Source organism: Heteronotia binoei, chromosome 15, assembly GCF_032191835.1.
Source record: "Heteronotia binoei isolate CCM8104 ecotype False Entrance Well chromosome 15, APGP_CSIRO_Hbin_v1, whole genome shotgun sequence".
Taxonomy (NCBI): domain Eukaryota; kingdom Metazoa; phylum Chordata; class Lepidosauria; order Squamata; family Gekkonidae; genus Heteronotia; species Heteronotia binoei.
The window spans coordinates 33,422,414-33,442,657 of record NC_083237.1 but is presented as its reverse complement, the minus strand read 5'-3'; the positions used below and the strand labels follow the sequence as shown (position 1 = coordinate 33,442,657).

General features: G+C 43.5%; 1 protein-coding gene across 1 annotated transcript; it reads right to left on the bottom strand.

The window, feature by feature from the left end:
* Positions 1-1,260: 1,260 nt before the first annotated feature.
* On the bottom strand, positions 1,261-8,798 carry LOC132583367 (vomeronasal type-2 receptor 26-like). The gene is made up of 5 exons (XM_060255023.1): positions 8,719-8,798; positions 6,836-7,127; positions 4,322-4,372; positions 3,493-3,619; positions 1,261-2,159 (listed from the first exon to the last, which is right to left on the bottom strand). The coding sequence occupies exons 1-5, from the start codon at positions 8,796-8,798 to the stop codon at positions 1,261-1,263; spliced, it is 1,449 nt and encodes a 482-aa protein (XP_060111006.1).
* Positions 8,799-20,244: the final 11,446 nt, after the last annotated feature.

The window sequence follows — 20,244 nt, the reverse complement described above, 5'->3', positions numbered from 1 at the left end:
TTGCTTTTCTATTCACTTTTATTTCACACTAAGCAGCATGTCTCTCTGTCTACTGCTTGAGCAGCACAGGCAAGCCACAGGCTGGTCTCCTTGGTTGGAACCAGGTCTAAGAGGCAGGGGTTGAGGTCCAGACCCAAAACTTTTCAAGTTCATTCTCAAACTAGCCGTTCAAGATTATTAGTGATCAGTCAAATTGGCCTTCAGTTTTCATCCTTAGGATTGCCAACTCTGGGTTGAGAAATTCCTGGAATTTGGGGAACAGAAGCTGAGAAGTCAGCTCAGCAGGGCATTGATTCCATAGATTCCTCCCTGCAAAGATGCCATTTTCTCCAGGGAAACTGGTTTCTGTAGTCTGGAGATCAGTTGAAATTCTAGAACTCCAGGAGGTTGGCAACTCTAAGAGTCACCCATAATTCAGTGGTGTGCATACAAGTCACTTCCTCTGCACTCCTCAGAAACTCCCTTAATAAATTACATTTTGACCTGGTGCCTTGCTGAGCTACTTTAAACAAAATGATCCATTCCTACAGTAGAATCAGTCAATATAATGTATTTTTACTGGATGCTCTTCAGTATAATTGTATTTTTTTTTTAGCACAGACAGGTTGCCTCACTGGGTGCTTTTCTGGGTGCTGCTTTCTGCCTGCCTTTGCCATTACTGTGGAGGACACCACAGCTGTAAGGAGAGCTTCCTCTTCTACAGCTCCTATTGATCCAATCTTGTTTATAGCAGCTTCTTCTGGGCCCTTCCTGGCTCACACATCCAGTTTCCCAACTGTGCTCCCCATTGTCCTCTTTGGCATTGTTTCAAGAATATGTCTCACCAGGTCCTGTCCTCCCCTTGGCAGTTGCCACTCACTTCTGGCTTAGTCTTTTTTTTACTTCTGACAAAGCTGTGGGAGAGCCCCAGCCACCAGCTGGGCTGCTTGGGACCAGCTGGCCATTCACAACTCTACAAGAATCATTTTACTTAATTAAACAAAAGCTAGATCAAGGCAAGAGTCCCTCTTAAACACCTTGGAAAAAGGCCTAATGCTGTGGAATTTGTTTGGGGAGTCTTCCCTTCAAAAACATTGAATGGTTTATTTCACAGTAAAAGGAAATTAGTTTAAATTAGTTTTTGTGATGGTACTCCCCAAAGAGTTTTAGGAACTCCCCAAAGAATTTTAGGAACTATTGGTTTCCAGGATATACTTATAATTTTGCTACATTGACATTTCTAAGGAAAACGTATAAGGATGCAGAGATAAACTCATTATTTTACATTTTTCTCCTTATTAACTGCTCCCTGTTGTTCAGTTCAGGCCGCAGTAAAATGACATAGCATTTTGGGGCAAAAATGCAAATCAGTATGCCAGCACTGGAGGATAAAATAGAGAAAATCACAGCCACCAGGTGTTTCCCTTTGATACTCAGGTAAGTGGGAACAAAGCACAACCAAACACTGCAGAATATCAACATGCTAAAAGTGATGAATTTGGCTTCATTGAAATTGTCAGGTAACTTCCTAGCAAATACAGCCACAGTGAAGCTGACAAAAGCTAGGAAACCCATGTAACCGAGGACACAGTAAAACAGGGTAGCTGAGCCCTCGTTACATTCTATTATGATTTTCCCATTCCATGAATGCATGTCCTTATCTGGGAATGGAGGGAAAGTAGTTAGCCAAACAGTGCAAATAGATACTTGAATAAAAGAGCAAGAAAGAACAACAGAACCTCCCAGTCTTTTCCCCATCCATTTCCTCATCTCAGTTCCTGGTTTGGTAGCTATGAATGCCAGAATCACAGTGATAGTTTTGGCCAATATACTTGAAAGGGCCACACAGAAGATGATGCCAAAAACAGTTTGTCGGAGCAAGCAGGTCATTCTTTCAGGCTGCCCAATGAACAGAAAGGAACAGAGGAAACAAAGAAGGAGGGATATGAGGAGGATGTAGGTGAGGCTCCGGTTGTTGGCTTTGACTATGGGGGTGTTTTGCTGCTTCAAAAATGTTGCAAGCACTGAGGCGGTAATCAGAATGAAAGAAACAGCCAGTTTAGCTAAGACAAATCCTAGGGGTTCTTCATATGATAGGTAGCTTATAATTTTGGGAATGCAGTGGTTTTTGTCTTTGTTGGGGTGGCTGTCTTCTGGACATGGAACACAGGTATCCATATCTGAAAAAAGGGAAAGTGGTATAATTATTCAAGACTTTGAGAATTACTTCAGGCTCCTCTAATTTGAAACAACTGTGATGATACTGAGGGTTCATGGCTACATGAAGGGTAAACAGGGACCTCCTTGAGTGGAGAAGAAAGACTGAAATTGAACAGTGGAAGAACCTATGTTCTCTTTAGTTACCCTAGGAGTCATAACAATCATGATGAAAATCACAGCTTTCTGTCTATTTGTAAAATGGTGCATACATGCAGCCATGATTTGAGCTGACTGTTTTAGATTGGGGAAGCCCTGCTGGATCAGTCCAGTGGTCCATTTAATCCAGCATCCTATTTCACACCATGACCTGGTAGCTGCCCTGGAAGGCTAATTAGCCTTTCAACCCTGTCCAGTTTAACAGATTCAAATGAGGTTCCTCATTTTAAAATTAGTATTTTAAAGAAACTAAGTTTTTTTTCTACTTTAAAACAGTGAGAACAGCACAGGTAGTCCAGTCTTTATTAGCCAAACCAAGTCAAAGTCGAAAGGTTAAGTCTTCTCTCCTTTCCCCGCATGACTCCATATATGAACGGTTTTGGAAAGCATCCTTATGTAGAGCAAAGCACAGCATTCAGGGCTTTAAAATGCAAATAAACTGACTGAAGGTTTCTGTATCTGAATCAATACAATGATAGAATTTTGCAAAATAAAAAAACAGGGACTGAAAGAAAAGCCAAGACAAAAGTATCATTTGCCACAGCCTGATCTTCCATCCGTGATAAGGAGAAATGGTGCTTGGTGTAATAATTCCACAAGCACACCATGCCAGAAGGATTAAAAGTTTTATTGGAACAAAAGCAGGGCCTTTCCTGGCCTTTGCTTGAATAATATGTAACACCCAACAACCAGAAGAAGAAATGAAATGAAACTTCAGTGCAAGCCTTTCTGCCTTCAGGTACTAGGGGAAAATAACTAAACAATTCAATAAAGGAATATCACCAAATTCACACCACACCACAATATTATACTTAGGAATCTTATTAATCAGGGGAAAAAGCCATTTTATGTATGATGTTCGCATTACTTCTAGATAATAGGTTAGGCAAACCTTCACTGAATAAGGTGTACTATGGGATATGGATCAGTTCATATCTCTTTACAGTAAGGATGCCTGCTTTTCAACTGGTACCTCTTGCTATGCATTTCATACAAATTCAATATTTGGTACTGAGAAGGTAATTAGGCCTGACCTGTTGATTTCTGCATGTCAGATAGCAAAGGGAACAGATCATATTGTATCCTGCCCCCCACCCCCAGTTCTTTGATAACTGTGCTGTCTATTATATTTCCTACCCTTCTGCTTGGAGACCATTCCTTCTGGACATGAAACACAGTCATAGCAGCAAAACTTTTCTCCCTCCTTCTTTTTTCTGCTGTAGCCAGGAAGGCAATTGTTGTTGCACCCAGAAATTGGCATCACCTACCCAGAAACAGAAAGGGAGCCCAGAATCACTAAAATGTTTATTGAGAATGGCAAGTGTACAAGATGGACTATTTGTATATAGCAATGACTTTAAAGAGTCTACACTGTGTTACTTGTATGTTGCATATGCTATGGAATAGGGGTGTGTGTTTGGATCTAACCAAGCCAAAAATATACCTGGAAAATATCAATAAGGTATTTTAAAAGTATATTTTGGCACCCCAAATGTATCCAGGTTTTCTCAGGTAGTCCTTGTATATTTATGTCTGAATTCATACATTTACATGCTAAAAGTGTATATATGGATCTTTTCTGAAACTAAAATGGGGACAAGATGGCCAGCCAAACACTGTCACTGTACTCAGTTGATTGATTTCAACATTTTCTCCTCAGTCAAGTTTCCATATTGCAGTGCTGTGAATCACAACTCACTACTTTAAAAACAGGAAAAACTCTGAAATATCTAAAATACAATTTTCCACAAATGCTTTCGGGACTTAAGAACCATTAAGTATATCTCACCTGGTTAAAGCTTCTGTGCCACAGAATTTGATCACGATTAAGGATTAATGCATTACCAGAAGAAGCTTGAGAATCCAGTCTGCCCACTTTTACTCTAAGGAAAGAGCCATTTGGGAAAGTGACCCAGTTTGCAACATCATAACTTGCAATTAATTTGCCCTCCTCATCAAAACGTACAGTGTCTTCAGCGCTGTTGTTGAACAAGATGTTCCCTAGAAAGTGATGGAGCTAGGTGAAAGAGAATGTGAAACAAAGGAACAAGAACTTTATATCTTTACAATCTTTACATAAGAACATAAGAGAAGCCATGTTGGATCAGGCCAATGGCCCATCCAGTCCAACACTCTGTGTCACTCTGTGTCATATATATACACTCTGTATATATGTGTGTGTGTGTGAACAAAAATATTCTGTTTTAAAGTTTTAACTGTTTAAATATTTAATTGTTTTATACTTAATATTGTTAAATTTTATGTTTGATTAAATTGTTGGAAGCCGCCCTGAGCCATTCGTGGGAAGGGTGGGATATAAATCTCAAATAAATAAATAAATAAATAAATGTGTATATATAAGAAGATATTGGATTTATATCCCGCCCTCCACTCCGAAGAGTCTCAGAGCGGCTCACAATCTCCTTTACCTTCCTCCCCCACAACAGACACCCTGTGAGGTGGGTGGGGCTGGAGAGGGCTCTCACAGCAGCTGCCCTTTCAAGGGCAGCCTCTGCCAGAGCTATGGCTGACCCAAGGCCATGCTAGCAGGTGCAAGTGGAGGAGTGGGGAATCAAACCCGGTTCTCCCAGATAAGAGTCCACGCACTTAACCATTACACCAAACTGGCTCTATTTATATATGTATATATAAATATATACACTGTGGCTAATAGCCACTGATGGATCTCTGCTCCATATTTTTATCTAACCCCTTCTTGAAGCTGGCTATGCTTGTGGCCGCCACCACCTCCTGTGGCAGTGAATTCCACATGTTAATCACCCTTTGGGTGAAGAAGTACTTCCTTCTATCCGTTTTAACCTGACTTCTCAGCAATTTCATTGAATGCCCATGAGTTCTTGTATTGTGAGAAAGGGAGAAAAGTATTTCTTTCTCTACTTTCTCCATCCCATGCATAATCTTTGTAAACCTCTTTCATGTCACCCTGCAGTCGATGTTTCTCCAAGCTAAAGAGCCCCAAGCGTTTTAACCTTTCTTCATAGGGAAAGTGTTCCAATACCTTTAATCATTCTAGTTGCCCTTTTCTGGACTTTTTCCAGTGCCATAATATCCTTTTTGATATTACTTTTACTGAGTCTTTTACTGAGACTTAGAATTCTCTACTTCCTAAGTTTGGCAAGTTTGAAAAAGGGAGGTACCCTTTAACCATCAAAACATCTATGCTGGGGATCAGCGGACTTGCATGATGAAAGTCACGTGGGTTGGGGGGGATAGTAAAGAATATAATTGGTTGAAATTTGGAGAAAAAACTGGCTAGATCAAATTAAGTTATTTTATTATGCTAGGGTTGTCACACACACACCCCCCCCCAGTTTTGCCTTCAAATGGAAGAGAATTGAGTAAGCTATGGAAAAAAACCCTGTATTTTACTATGCAGCATTAATACACAAGGATTCATCATGGTGAGTTTCAGGAGAATTTTATGCAACCTTGTATCCATCTCTGGAGGATATGTTAGTCTGCAATGAGAAATAAAGCTGTTTCATTGAACTACAATTACCTGCCATGGCTGTACATTCTGGAACTCCAGCCTGTTTCTTTTTACCAGTTTTCCTAGTTTGCATCTGGATACAGATATATCATGTAAAGCACGTGCCACAGCATGGACAGCACTGTAGATATTATAGCTATGACCAGTCATGCTCATTTCAAAGAACATCAAAGGAAGGCTCTCCAGTTTCTCCTCCCCAGTGCAGATCTTCTCACTCTCCACATGAACATGGGGATTTTTCAATGAGCAACCGAATGCCTTCTCCCAGAATTCCTGAATAAAACCATCTCCTTTTTTCCAGAAAGGTCTTATGGTCCGAACAAAATGCTGGAATCCTGGTGACTGATTTGAGTGAACTGTGAAGGACAGGGCACCATGGAATATTTCTGGATCCCAAACCCTTTGTAAAGACAGTGACTCAAAATCCCATTGGGATGTAAAAATCCACACTTTACTCAGAGATGATTTTTCTTCTAAAAATAGCAACAGCCTCAGAATGTGTAGAGATGGGGGTTCGCCATAAACAAAATAGACATTGGCTTTGCTGTCTGTGGGGAACGGATACTCTTCCTTCCCTGATACAACCAAATTGACTAGCTTATTCATATAACTCTGGATTGGGATTCTCAGTGTGAAGGCAACACAGATACTGTTCTCGGAAAGTATTGGCACAAATGTCTGTAAAAACCTGTCCCCATTGTCATCATCCATAGCAATTAGCCCAATCCATGTCCATTTGAAATGGAGAAGCAACTGGATCACCCCCATGTTTTGATGGGCTTCATTTGGGACCATCTGGTACAAAGAAGGGAAGAACATTTTGTTACCATAGGCTGGGGAAAGTGATCCATAAGTCAGCTGAAAGAAAAAATGCAGGAAGGTTTAAACAGAAAATAATAAAAGATTTTTATTTTCTTTCATGTGCCACAGCTGGAAAAAATTTCCCACAGCTATATGCTTACAGCCTACCTGTGGAATCTTATAGAGTGATAAAATGGTGGCCACATTGGCAGAGGTTTCTGAGACAAGCCCTCCAATGATAGCTACGAGAATTCCTTTGGCATCACACTTGAAATTGGGAATGAACTGATGGTATGTAGAAATCAGGCTAAGGGAGGTTTTATAAGTCATCCTTGATAAATAGTAGCTGTTGAGGATATGGAAGCCCAAAGTGGTATTTGGTAAGATGATGGGATTCTCATTGATCTCTTTTACAGCAAAAACCTGGGCTAAGATGTGCTGGTAGTTCTTTGGCACCAATCTGCAATGAGAGTTATATGTTACTTAATCAACCAAGTGAGCCTTAACCATTTATCATTGGAACAAAGTTAGAGTTAAGATATTCTGAGGAAGTCTGCGTGCACATGAAAGCTCATATCTTAAATAAAACTTTGTTGGTCTCAAAGGTGCCACTGGATGCTAACTTTGTTCTAATGCTTCAGTCCAGCATGGGCGCCCACCTGGATCTACCTTTATCATTGGGTTAGGGTTTCCAACTTTCGAACTGAACTTTGTACTTATATCTTCAACAGCCATATTCCATGCAGCAGGGTGGGATCTAGCCAGCTAATTTACACAGTCTTTCACAGTTCTCTTCCTTACTACAACTACCTGTCAATCAACATGGCTACTTTTGTCCATGCATGCAGTTTCCACAATCCTATTATTGACCATTTCTGTACCAATAAAATAAGAGATGCACACTACAATGAAGGTAATTCAAGCAAATGTGACCAGATCATTTCTATTATCAGAAATACACAAATGTGTTAGAAAGATGTCTTCCATCAGGAGGTAAATTCAAAGCAGGTATGCAAACACCAAGTACATACAGAGTCACCCATGTTTAAAAGCAAAAGATAGAAACAGAAGATCATAGAATCATAGAGTTGGAAGGGGTCATACAGGCTATCTAGTCCAATCCCCTGGTCAATGCAGGGTCATTGTTTGTCCAGTCACTGCTTAAAGACTACCAGTGTGGGGGAGCTTACCACCTCCCTCAGTATTGATTCCATCATTATAAAAATGTTTTTTCCTAATATCCAGCCAGTACCTTCCCACCCTTAATTTAAACCCATTATTGTGAGTCTTCAAAACATGGTAACTGAAAACCAAGTTTCAGATTGAGTTGGAGCCCGTCATATTTCCCCATCAGTATCACCCAGTTGCTCTTCTTATTACCACCCTGCTTCCCATGTGGCTTTTGGACATACAATTGCCATGATCCTTAGCATTGCTTTTTTTAATGTTCAAAGAGGATCCATCCTAATTTTCTGATTGTATCCAGGTGATTAGGTTTAAGTGAACATTTGAGTCAACAACAGAGACAACATTATGGTTTCAAACAGTAGCATCAGATATGTACGATTATTGGGGAGTAGCTGTAGCTCCCGGATTATTTTGGCTTAAAATCAACATTTCATATAGTGCTATGTATGAAAAGTTGTAAATCAAGCTTGAAAACTTTGTGGTGAAAATTGTAGACAGAATAAAACAAGGTGATAGTTGAATAAAAAATGAAAAGATGGAGAAGTATGAGGGAGACAGAGATGGAAGCACAAGAAGGAAGAGTGCTGAAATAAAACTTGCTTTAAAAATAAGGGCAAAATCCACCAGGTTGTAGCATATACTCCATATATATATCCATACTTCATTTAATCCAAGTTCCCTCTGGGCAATGATCAAAGTAAAAAGCAGGGAAAACAAAATGTCTGACAGCTCACAATGTCTCCAGAAATATTACATTTCATACCAAAAAGTAAACTGATTGTTACTGAAGCTCTGTTTGGCTTCGTAATCTATTTGCAGTTTTTATGCATAAGTGATATAGAGAAAAAGGATAACGTGCTTACACAGGGTCATCAATCAACATCTCTGCAGGTTGTTCCATGAAATTCAGAGGGTTATAGAAGCAGAAGACCTGAGAGGCCATCCCACCAATGAGAAGATCACCTGGCTGATAAAATTCATGAGGAATAGGAAGTGGATCGTCATAAATAGAACAATTCACATTGTTTGTCTTGCATACTGTATGACGTAGGAGTACAATCAGCAACACCACCTAACATTAAAACTTAACCATCCTAACATTAAAACTTCCCTTCCAGATGCAGATGATCATAGTTTTCTCTATAGCATGAACTACCTACTATTGATTTCTTTTACATCACAGATGATTTGCTTAGTTTAGTAGGAAATCTCTGCATGAAGGTCCATATTTGTTGTTCATAACAGTTCCTTTGATTGCCTCTTATCCACCAATATCTTTGTATTGAATACTTCTTTTACCTCCTACCATCAGGATGCTGTTCTTTGGGCTTAAAATACTCTTAAAAAATACTTGTATCTACAGAGATCAATAAATGGACTCAGTGTACAAAAAGGAAAGAAAAGGCAAAGGGAACAAGATCTATAAGAGTCCTCAATTAAATATTCTTTTTTAAAAAATGAAAATTTAGATTGAAAATCAATGAGTGGAGAGCGTAGAATAATGGCCAATGTGAAAATACCACTTAATGTTTGGGAAAAGGAGCATAAAAGGAGATGTAGCAGAGACTGCATTTATTATTTTTTATGCAGCAGAAAAATGGAAGAATAATCACCAAAAAAGAAGGGATTAGGCATATGATACTTCAAATGGGTAATTTTGGTTAAAAATTGATTGGGAATCAGTAGAGGGGAACATACTTTTAAATATTAGGAAACAATCTTACAAAAGACTGCGAGAACCCTCCCTATCACTCACCCAGTTTTCATTGGTCAATGGGATATTTTATAGAATCATTGAGACATATATATTATAATAATAATATAATAATAAATTTTATTTCTACCCCGCCCTCCCCGCAAAGCGGCTCAGGGCGGCTAACAGTAAGTAATATATTAACATAAATAGTAAAACATTAGATTAGCAATTAAAATTACACATATAAAAACCCGTTAATTCAGTTAAAATACTTAATTTACAATTACATTATATATATATCTGGCAGTAATAGCTGTTCTGGCGCTGATTCTGCCAGTTTAAATGGTGTTAAAGATGGCGGTTCTTCGTTCATTGCAACTCAGCAGTCCGTATCTTTATAGGCGTGTCTAAAAAGGGCAGTCTTGCAGGCCCTGCGGAACTGGTCGAGGTTCCGCAGGGCCCGCACCTCCTCCGGGAGCTGGTTCCACAGTGCAGGTGCCGCAACTGAAAAGGCTCGCACCCTGGTGCTTTGGAGCCTGGCCTCTCTCGGCCCAGGGATGGTCATTTTGTTTTTACTTGCTGACCTCAGTGCCCTCTGGGGTTCATACGGGGAGAGACGGTCCCTTAGGTAGGCAGGTCCTCGGCCATATAGGGCTTTAAAGGTAATAACCAACACTTTGTACTGGACTCGGTAGATAACCGGCAGCCAGTGCAGTCCGCGCAGCCCCGGCTGTATGTGCTCCCATTTCGGGAGCCCCAGTAACAGCCTGGCCGCCGCATTCTGCACTAGCTGCAGCTTCCGAGTCCGGCACAGAGGTAGCCCCAAGTAGAGGGCATTACAGTAGTCCAATCTTGAGGTGACCGTTGCATGGATCACTGTTGCGAGGTCGCGGCGTTCCAGGAAGGGGGCCAACTGCCTTGCCCGCTTCAGATGAAAGAATGCTGACTTGGCAGTGGCTGCTATCTGGGCCTCCATTGATAATGAAGGCTCCAGTAAAACACCCAAACTCTTTACCTGGCGCACTGGTTCCAATAGTGCGCCTTCGAAGGTTGGGAGAGCTATTTCCCCTCCCTGGGCGCCGCGACCCACGCAAAGGACCTCTGTCTTAGCTGGGTTCAACTTCAACCCACTCAATCTAAGCCACGCCGCTACAGCCTGCAAGGCCCGATCCAGGTTCCCTGGGGCGGAGCCAGGCCGGCCGTCCATTAGTAGATAGAGCTGGGTGTCATCTGCATATTGATGGCAACCCAGCCCAAACCTCCGGACAATCTGGGCAAGGGGGCGCATATAAATGTTAAACAGCATTGGGGAGAGAACTGCTCCCTGAGGCACCCCACAATCAAGTGTGTGCCTCTGGGATCGCTCGCCCCCAATGGCCACCCTTTGTCCCCGATCGGAGAGGAAGGAGGAAAGCCACTGTAAGGCCAGCCCCCTAACCCCTATGTCGGCAAGGCGGCGCTTTAGTAGCTGATGGTCGACTGTATCAAATGCCGCCGACAGGTCTAATAACATCAGTACCGCAGAGCCGCCCCGATCCAGATGCCGCTGGAGGTCATCCACCAAGGCGACCAGCACTGTCTCCGTCCCATGGCCCGGTCGGAACCCAGACTGGCACGGGTCAAGGACGGAAGCGTCATCTAGGAACCTCTGTAGCTGCAACGCCACTGCCCTCTCAATAATTTTGCCTAGGAATGGTAGATTAGACACCGGACGGTAATTCGCCAATTCGGCCGGGTCTGCTGTACATTTTTTTAAGAGAGGGCGAACCAACGCCTCTTTCAGAGGCATTGGGAAGTGCCCCTCTACGAGGGATCTATTTATGATGTCCCGTAAAGGACTTCTGAGCTCCCTCTGGCAGGATTTAATCAGCCAAGAGGGGCAAGGATCCAAATCACATGTTGTTGGGCGAGCAGCAGAGAGGATCCCATCGACTTCCTCCAGGTCGAGCGGGTCGAAGCGATCCAGAACCAACCCCGAAGACAGGCACGGAGCCTCAATTTCACTCACTGTTTCCAAGGTGGTAGGCAGGTCTTGGCGGAGCAGTGAGATTTTATCCGCAAAATATTTCGCAAATGCCTCACAGCCAATCTCCAATTCTCTAATGTTTGGTTTGCCTTGTGGCAAAGTTATAAGGTCCCCAATTATTCTAAACAGTTGTGCTGGGCGCGAATCTGCGGATGCAATCTTGGCTGCAAAGTAATTTTTCTTTGCGGCCTTGACTGCCATCTCATACGACTTCATAAGCGTTCTGTAGGATGTTCTCATTGCTTCGTCCCGAGTATGTCTCCACTGCCTCTCTAGTCGTCTGAGCCCTTGTTTGAGTTGGCGCAATTCCAAGGTGTACCATGGGGCCAACCTCCTACGAGGGCGCAGAGGGCGCCGGGGTGCTATTTCGTCAATGGCCCTGGTTAATCGGTCTTGCCAGGTTTCCACAAGGCCATCGAGGGAATCTTACTTATTGCTCTGCTCTCTGTTGGGAAGCAAGAAAACAGCAATTTTGAATGAAGCAATTATGAAAGTCCCAAGCTCATTTCAGTTTTTTTAATTGGTACAATTTCATTAAGTGAGCACAGATTTATTACTAGTTTCTTTTTAAAAATCTGCTCCAAAAAGAAAAAAAGAGTTTCTAATTGAGTATGTAGAGTTTGAGGGCTACAAAACCTCACTTTTGTTTTAAGAAGTTCTTATATTGGCACAAGGATAAGAAAAAGGAGAATGGCTAAATGCTGTCAAACACCCCCATCCCATGGATCACTCTCATAGGCACCAGTACTTAAGGCTCAGGCTCAGCTATGTATGTACTTCTAACTACTAAAAAACAGAAGAAAAGGTAGAAGTACATACAGTAGAAGGTTAATTGACAGCATAGTGTAGTGGTTAACAGCACAATCCAGAGGGGGGGGGGGGGTAGAAAGTCTTTTGGGAGCAGATGAGCTGCTACGTGGGTGCAGGAAGGGCAGCGGCGCCTGAGGGCTGTGCCTGAGCACGGGCAGAAGTGAGGTGGAGTGTGGCGTTCAGGCAAAGGAGGGGGTGGAGTTGAGGGTGCAGCCAGGCTTAGGCGGCTTCCTGAGCAGTTTGGCCCATGACACACACCCCTCGAGAGGCGCAACGTCACACCTGCAAAAATAGCAGTGTGTCCCATAGGCACTCATTGAAACTAAAAACAAAGGTTGACTCCACCACTGCGGAAGTTTGCAAACCCCTTAGGGAGCTGCATGATTGCCTCACCAATCCCTTTGCATCTCGGCCTGGTGAGCCCCCTCCCCAGCACCCAATCATGGCCCCCCTACTAGAAATAATTCCGCTCTGCCTCGCACAACTCAGTTGTTAGGGACAGATCCGCGTGGCAGGAAGTTCTGCTGGTGAGCTCCTGACCATACAGACTTAGAGTGAGGGACAGGGTTGTTGGTGATGGGTTTTGCACCGCGTGCTTGCTTTGACAGTATCTTTGACTTGCGAGGGAGAGAAAGAAGTCTCTCCCCTGGGGCTAACTGCTCTTGTTTCCAGGTCTCCACAGGTTCCGGGCTCCTGGAGGCTCTGCATGCGAGGACTGTCGCCCATGGCTGGGTAAGTTCCACTGTCCCCCCCCCGTCCTCCCCCTCCCCTTGCTCTCAGCCACTTGGTGTGTGAGCATCTCTGGCACTTGAACCTGGCAGTGGGCTCCAGCAGGGGGCATTTGCTGAGCCCACTCCCCTGTGCTGCTGCCTGCTCCTTTCCCTTGGTCTGCCCTCTGCCGCATTCCCAACCCCTGGAAGGGCAGGGGTGTGTGTGTGTGGCAGCTGTCCTGATGCAGGGAGGTGGGTCAGAGACTGTCCCTTTTAGAGAGTGCCCGGCTGAAATGCAGCCTTCTCTTCCAGCTGCCGCCCCTGCAGGTGCTCTTGATCTCTGTCTCCGTTTTGCAGGTGGGACTCCAACACAGAGCCTTCTGCATGTGTTGCTCCATCACCCCCCCCCATTCCCTCAGCTGCTTCTGCCTGCCGCTTGGAATGGAGCCCCACCCATGGCAAGATTGCCTAGCACGCTACAGGGAGACTGTTGCACTCTGTTCTGGAAAAATAAAGTCTGAGCTGTGCCCTCTGTTGTTTTTCCTGCTTGGCATCTGCTGCACATTCCTGGGGCAACCCCCCCCTCCTCGTGGCCTCTCTGAGGGAATGCCTGGGAGGGTGGGCAGACTTGGTTCTTGGGGGGGGGAATGGGCTATGAGCCGCCATGCTGCCCCCCACGTGGCTGGACAGAGGAGGGGCCTACCCAACCGCACAGGGCTGTTGTGCGCTGGACACTTGGGGGGAGCACTGAAGTGGATGCATGCCCAGCAGCTCACCCACTGAGTTCTGTTGTCCCCAGGGGAGGTGTTCCTTGCACATAGCAGGGGGCGGCAGCAGGGCAACACTGGGGGGCGCTCCAGGGGGTGTCTTTCGGACTTGGTCTGGCCACTCCCAGTCACACATTCCAGCTGCTGTCTAGGACAGGGAACTCCTGCACTTGGCACTTCCTGCTTGTCTGCACATGCCTCTGCCTGCCAGCCTGCCATTGGCAGAATCTCTGACAGCGGGAGGGAGTGGAGGGATTGACGGTCTCTCGGGTGTGGTCTTTCCACTCCCTCGCCTGGTCACGTGCAGCAGGCTGGCCAATCCCATGGTCCTGCGTGAGCCTGCGCCTCCCCCACCTCTGCCTCGGCAGTGGGCTAATGGCGTGCACCTGGGTGGAATCACTACGGTGATGGGTTCTCGCTTGGTCATCAGACTGCTCTTCCCCCTCCAAGCGTAACGTCTCCCCTTTGGAAGCCAACAAGCAGTGCCATAGATCTGCCCATGCCTGAGTGGCCGGCCATCACGTATGTCTGGATTGGGCTGCCCAAGTGTTACACTACCATCTGGATGACACAGGTTTGAATCTCCCCCATAGACACACTTTGGGTTTGGGCCACTCACATTCTTGTAGCCTAACCTACCTAACAGGTTTGTTTGAAGATAAAATGGAGGAGTACAGAATGTGTAGGCTGCTTTGGGTCCCCATTGAGGAGAAGGGCATAAATCAGATAAAAGAGAAGGGATTTGGCACAGAGTTGCTTCTTGTGGGTAATTCTGGTTATAAATTGATTGGGAATCAGTGGAGGGGAATATACTAGTCATTGAGGAATGGAAGATGCGAGCAATAGTTGGTGCATTTAAATAGCAGTATGGAAGGGAAGCTAGGAGTGTTGGCCCCTTGGGTGGGAATTTTTGAAATGGACCACCTGGTGGCAGTGTACCAAAGAAGAATGAGAAAAACCTCCAAGAGTCAAATCTCCCCTCTCCCTGTCACACAGCTATGGTGTACAACAGTGCATCATAGTCTGAGCTAATCAGTAGCTGTCCCAATTGCTTACAAACATGGTTCAGCCCTAAGCATGTATACTTAGAAGTAAATATCACTAGATTCACTTGAATTTAATTTTTGTTTATATGTGCTTAAGAATGCTCCATAATTTGTTCCCTAGTAGCTATGTTGACGATTGCAGTCATGGAAATTTAATTATTGAAATTTACTTTATAAAACCCCTCAATATTAGGCTATCCTCACTTACTTTTTTGTTTAGTAAGCCATGCCAATTTAATATTGCTGATTAAGCCTGAAGCCAAACACATCACTATAAACTGAGGAGAATTGTCAAAATTACTGTATTCTGCTCACCAATGGATTTTCAACGACTTTTCCAAGATGGACAACCACCATATTTGTTGTGCCCCAAATTTGATTGTAGTGGGTTTTAAGAACAGACAGGGCTCTGTGAATCTCTGATATAATTGTAGCTCTTCTACAATTTCAGCACCACTAACAAAGGCATACAGGGGTGTATCTCTACAGTTAACCCTTCCCATAGCCTCATTAGCCTCTTGTTTCCAGATTTTTTCTTCATTGTTAGCCCCCCAAATACAGATCTGTACAGACAAAAAACACAGCATTATTATAATGCTTCTTGTATTTCCATACCATAATTTAGATTATTGTCACCTCCACCAATATAGGGTTTATTTGTAAAGATTTATCAACCAAAAACCTGATATAGAAATTCTGATGATAGAGTCTGCACATAGAAATTCATTCTAATTATTATTGATATCTTAACATATACAGCAATTTGGAAAGGTATTTTTGTTTCAAGAAACACAGCCCAAACATAGACACTCCATCTGGAGGAGATGTAACACACTTAATGGAGACGTAGATGAAGAAGAGATGACTAAAGGGACCATTTTAAACAGCAAAGTAGAGAACCAGCTTAGCAGAGCATTTGACTATGATCTGGGAGGTCCAAGTTGTAATCTCCACTCTGCCATGAAAGTTTGCTAGGTGCCCTTCAGCTAGCCATTGTGCTTCAGCCTAACCTACCTCACAGGGCTGTTGTAAAGATACAGTGGAAGAAGGGAGAACGGTGTAAATTGTTCTCAGTCCTGAAGAAAGAGAAAAGTGAGGTATAAATTACTGAATACATGAAAAATGCCTTCTGTGGAATAGAGGGAACTTTGCTTCTATAAGAACATAAGAGAAGCCATGTTGGATCAGGCCAATGGCCCATCCAGTCCAACACTCTGTGTCACACAGTGGCCAAAAAAAATTTATATATATATATATACACACACTGTGGCTAATAGCCACTGATGGACCTGTGCTCCATATTTTTATCTAAACCTCTCTTGAAGGTGCCATGCTTGTGGCCGCCGCCACCACCTCCTGTAGCAGTGAATTCCACATGTTAATCACCCTTTGGGTGAAGAAGTACTTCCTTTTATCCGTTTTAACCTGTCTGCTCAGCAATTTCATCGAATGCCTACAAGTTCTTGTATTGTGAGAAAGGGAGAAAAATACTTCTTTCTCTACTTTCTCCATCCCATGCATTATCTTGTAAACCTTTATCATGTCACCCCGCAGTTGACGTTTCTCCAAGCTAAAGAGTCCTAAGAGTTTCAACCTTTCTTCATAGGGAAAGTGTTCCAGCCCTTTAATCATTTTAGTTGCCCCTTTCTGGACTTTCTCCAATGCTATAATATCCTTTTTGAGGTGTGGCAACCAGAAATGCACACAGTACTCCAAATGAGACCGCACCATCGATTTATACAGGGGCATTATGATACTGGCTGATTTGTTTTCAATTCCCTTCCTAATAATTCCCAGCATAGCGTTGGCCTTTTTTATTGCAAACGCACACGGTCTTGACATTTTCAGTGAGTTATCTACCACGACCCCAAGATCTCTCTCTTGGTCAGTCTCTGCCAGTTCACACCCCATCAACTTGTATTTGAAGCTGGGATTCTTGGCCCCAATGTGCATTACTTTGCACTTGGCCACACTGAACTGCATCTGCCACGTTGATGCCCACTCACCTAGCCTCAACAGGTCCTTTTGGAGTTCCTCACAATCCTCTCTGGTTCTCACCACCCTGAACAATTTAGTGTCATCCGCAAACTTGGCCACTTCACTGCTCACTCCCAACCCTAAATCATTTATGAACAAGTTAAAGAGCATGGGACCCAGTACCGAGCCCTGCGGCACCCCACTGCTTACCGTCCTCCACTGCGAAGACTGCCCATTTATACTCACTCTCTGCTTCCTATTACTCAGCCAGTTTTTGATCCACAAGAGGACCTGTCCTTTTACTCCATGACTCTCAAGCTTTCTAAGGAGCCTTTGATGAGGAACTTTAACAAAAGCTTTCTGGAAGTCAAGGTAAACAACATCTATTGGGTCTCCTTTGTCCACATGTTTGTTCACCCCCTCAAAGAAATGTAACAGGTTAGTGAGGCAAGATCTTCCCTTACAGAACCCATGCTGAGTCTTCCTCAATAACCCGTGTTCATCAATGTGCCTACTCATTCTGTCCTTGATAATGCTTTCTACCAACTTTCCCGGTATTGAAGTCAGACTGACTGGCCTGTAATTTCCCAGATCTCCTTTGGAACCCTTTTTAAAGATGGGGGTGACATTTGCTACCTTCCAGTCCTCAGGAACGGAGACAGGCAAGTTGGGCTGCCAAAATGAGAAGAATAAAGATGCTTTAACCTGCTCCCAATAGGTAGAGTGGACAGAGGAACAAGGATTTGTATTTCTTAATTGGCTTTTATTTAATGTACTTACATGCCATACTTTCAAAAAAGTGCAAATTTGCAATGGATATAGCAAACCAGCCCTTCTTCACCCAACAGTACTTGATTGCTAATGTCAAGGTATGGATGAGTTTCTCATAAATAAATTAAGGAGTCTTATACTGAATCAGACTGTTGGATCATTAGAGTCAGCACTGTCTACTCATACCAGCAGTGGCTCTTCAGGGTCACAAGTATAAGTCCTTTTAAGTGGAGACACCCAGGGATTGAACCTGAGACCTTCTGCATGCCAAGCAGATGCTCTGCCACTGAGCTACAACTCCTCTCCAACTGTTCGCATTTCTTTTTATTCTTCACATTTGTTCAAATTGACTGGCTTGCTATTTAGGTATAATATAGAACCCCCTGAACTGTTTATGACCATAGTTGATGATGAGTCTTGTGACTTTTTTTTGTAGAAAAAGTCCAGCAAGAACTTATTTGCAAATTAGGCCACACCCCCTGATGCCAAGCCAGCCAGAACTGCATTCCTGTGCTATTCTGCTAAAGGAAAAAAAAAAACATCCAACAGCTCAGTCACCAGTGGTGGGTAGGGTACTCACTGGAATGTAGAATGTGGGAGCAAACAGAGTGGTTTATGCTTGACTCTAACCTTGGGAGAGAGATTCGTTATAAGTTTTATTTTGGATCTTTGTACCTGCATACTCAAGAGCCCCATGGCGCAGAGTGGTAAAGCTGCAGTACTGCAGTCGGAGCCCTCTGCTCATGACCTGAGTTCGATCCCAGCAAAAGCTGGTTCAGGTAGCCAGTTCCAGGTTGACTCAGCCTTCCATTCTTCTGAGGTCAGTAAAATGAGTACCCAGCTTGCTGGGGGCGGGGGGGGGAGCGTAGATGACTGGGGAAGGCAATGGCAAACCACCCCAAGAAAAGTCTGCTGTGAAAACATTGTGAAAGCAACGTCACCCCAGAGTCGAAAATGACTGGTGCTTGCACAGGGGACTACCTTTTTTTTTTTAACCTGCATACTCAGGAAACTAAAGTTGTTGGTTTGGTGCTTGAGTCAAGCAGTTAACAGTAATGGGATGAACCAAGCAGCATTTCAACTTGATTGGAGAGTGTGGCACTCCAAAGCACAATGTTCACCTGGCAATTGTGTTTGCTGTGCAGTTTCTAGAATGCCTGATTCTGGCAGCCATCTAGCAAACAAACCATCTATCAAACAAATCACTGTAAAAAGAAAAAAAAAAGACTATGAGATGATGTACCCTCTTCCTCTTTAGAATGAAATAGGGTCAGTTGGAAGGCCTGATGCCAATGCAAAAACAGTTTTTCCTATATTGCAGCTATTAACAATCTTATCTTATCTTCAAACAGGACAGTACAAACACTCCAACAGTTTCCATTCCCACTCCAGAAAGGTCTACTTGCTGGCTTTGCTGTTTGCCACAGCTACCCAACTAAGAGGAAGACAATAGCCCAATATAATATCAGCAATAATACAGACAGTATGCAACTTTGGCCCAAGTCTCTTAAAATTACTTAAAGAGCTATAATTTATTCTGGCAGTCACTAGATCCCATGTGGAGCCCTAGCACCTGATAACAAAAGTGACATGGAAATATGAAGGAGGGTATAAATATGACCTTTTCCAGTGCAAGAGGAGAGAAGGGACAAAGCAGAGGCAAGGATACATCAATTTGATTTCTGATGCTTTATGTGTTATAGTCCTGCCTCCAGCCTTTCAGCAGATAGACCAGTTATTCAAATCAAGTTATAGCAATCCCATAGAGTTTAGTGAGGTTGCTGCAGATGCAAATACTGGAGTCATAGGAAGAATTTGCACTCAGGATGGTGATGTTAGCGGTGATGCTTGTGCTGCTCCTGCCTCACAGGGTGAGTGAGACTCAAGCTGTCGAATGTGAGGTGTGGGACCCTGATCCAATTCTTCACAAATATTACCAACCAGGAGATCTCATCATTGGTGGCATTCTTTTTCAGACATTTGTTTACAAAGATCCAGAATCCTTCAAAAAACAACCAGCTGGAATACTGTCTGGACAATGGATGTAAGGATTGTTTTCCCCTATTCCTCCACTAGATTATCTTCACTAGGAGATCAGTTACTGTATATGGGTAGGCATAGAATGCAGCATCTCATGCAATGGAGGTTGCATCACTAGGATGTAAGATATATTCTAGCCTTGAAATTCTGTTCTTTTCTGCTAGGATGATTCTCAAAGGGGTGGGGATGCAATTTAGTAATTGAATTGTACTTGAAATGCATTACAGAAATGTAAGAGGTAGAACTTTTCACGGGGGTTTCATGGATTTGCTTCAAGTAGTAAACTGCTAGAATATGCAGTCTCAGAAGAGTAGTTTAACAGATTCCTTCCTTTCTTTTTTCCACCTCTGCCCCCCAAAAAAACTTCAAGAAAGAAGCCCTTTTATACTAGAGGTTCAGTCAGACGTATAATATTTGAATAGAATGTGCATGTTTGAAACCCAGTGCAGATTGGCCTGCAGTACAATTTCATGCAGAGTTAGACCCTTCTTAAGTCCATCAAAGTCAGTAGGCTCAGAATAGGGTAACTTTGCATAGGGTTGTACT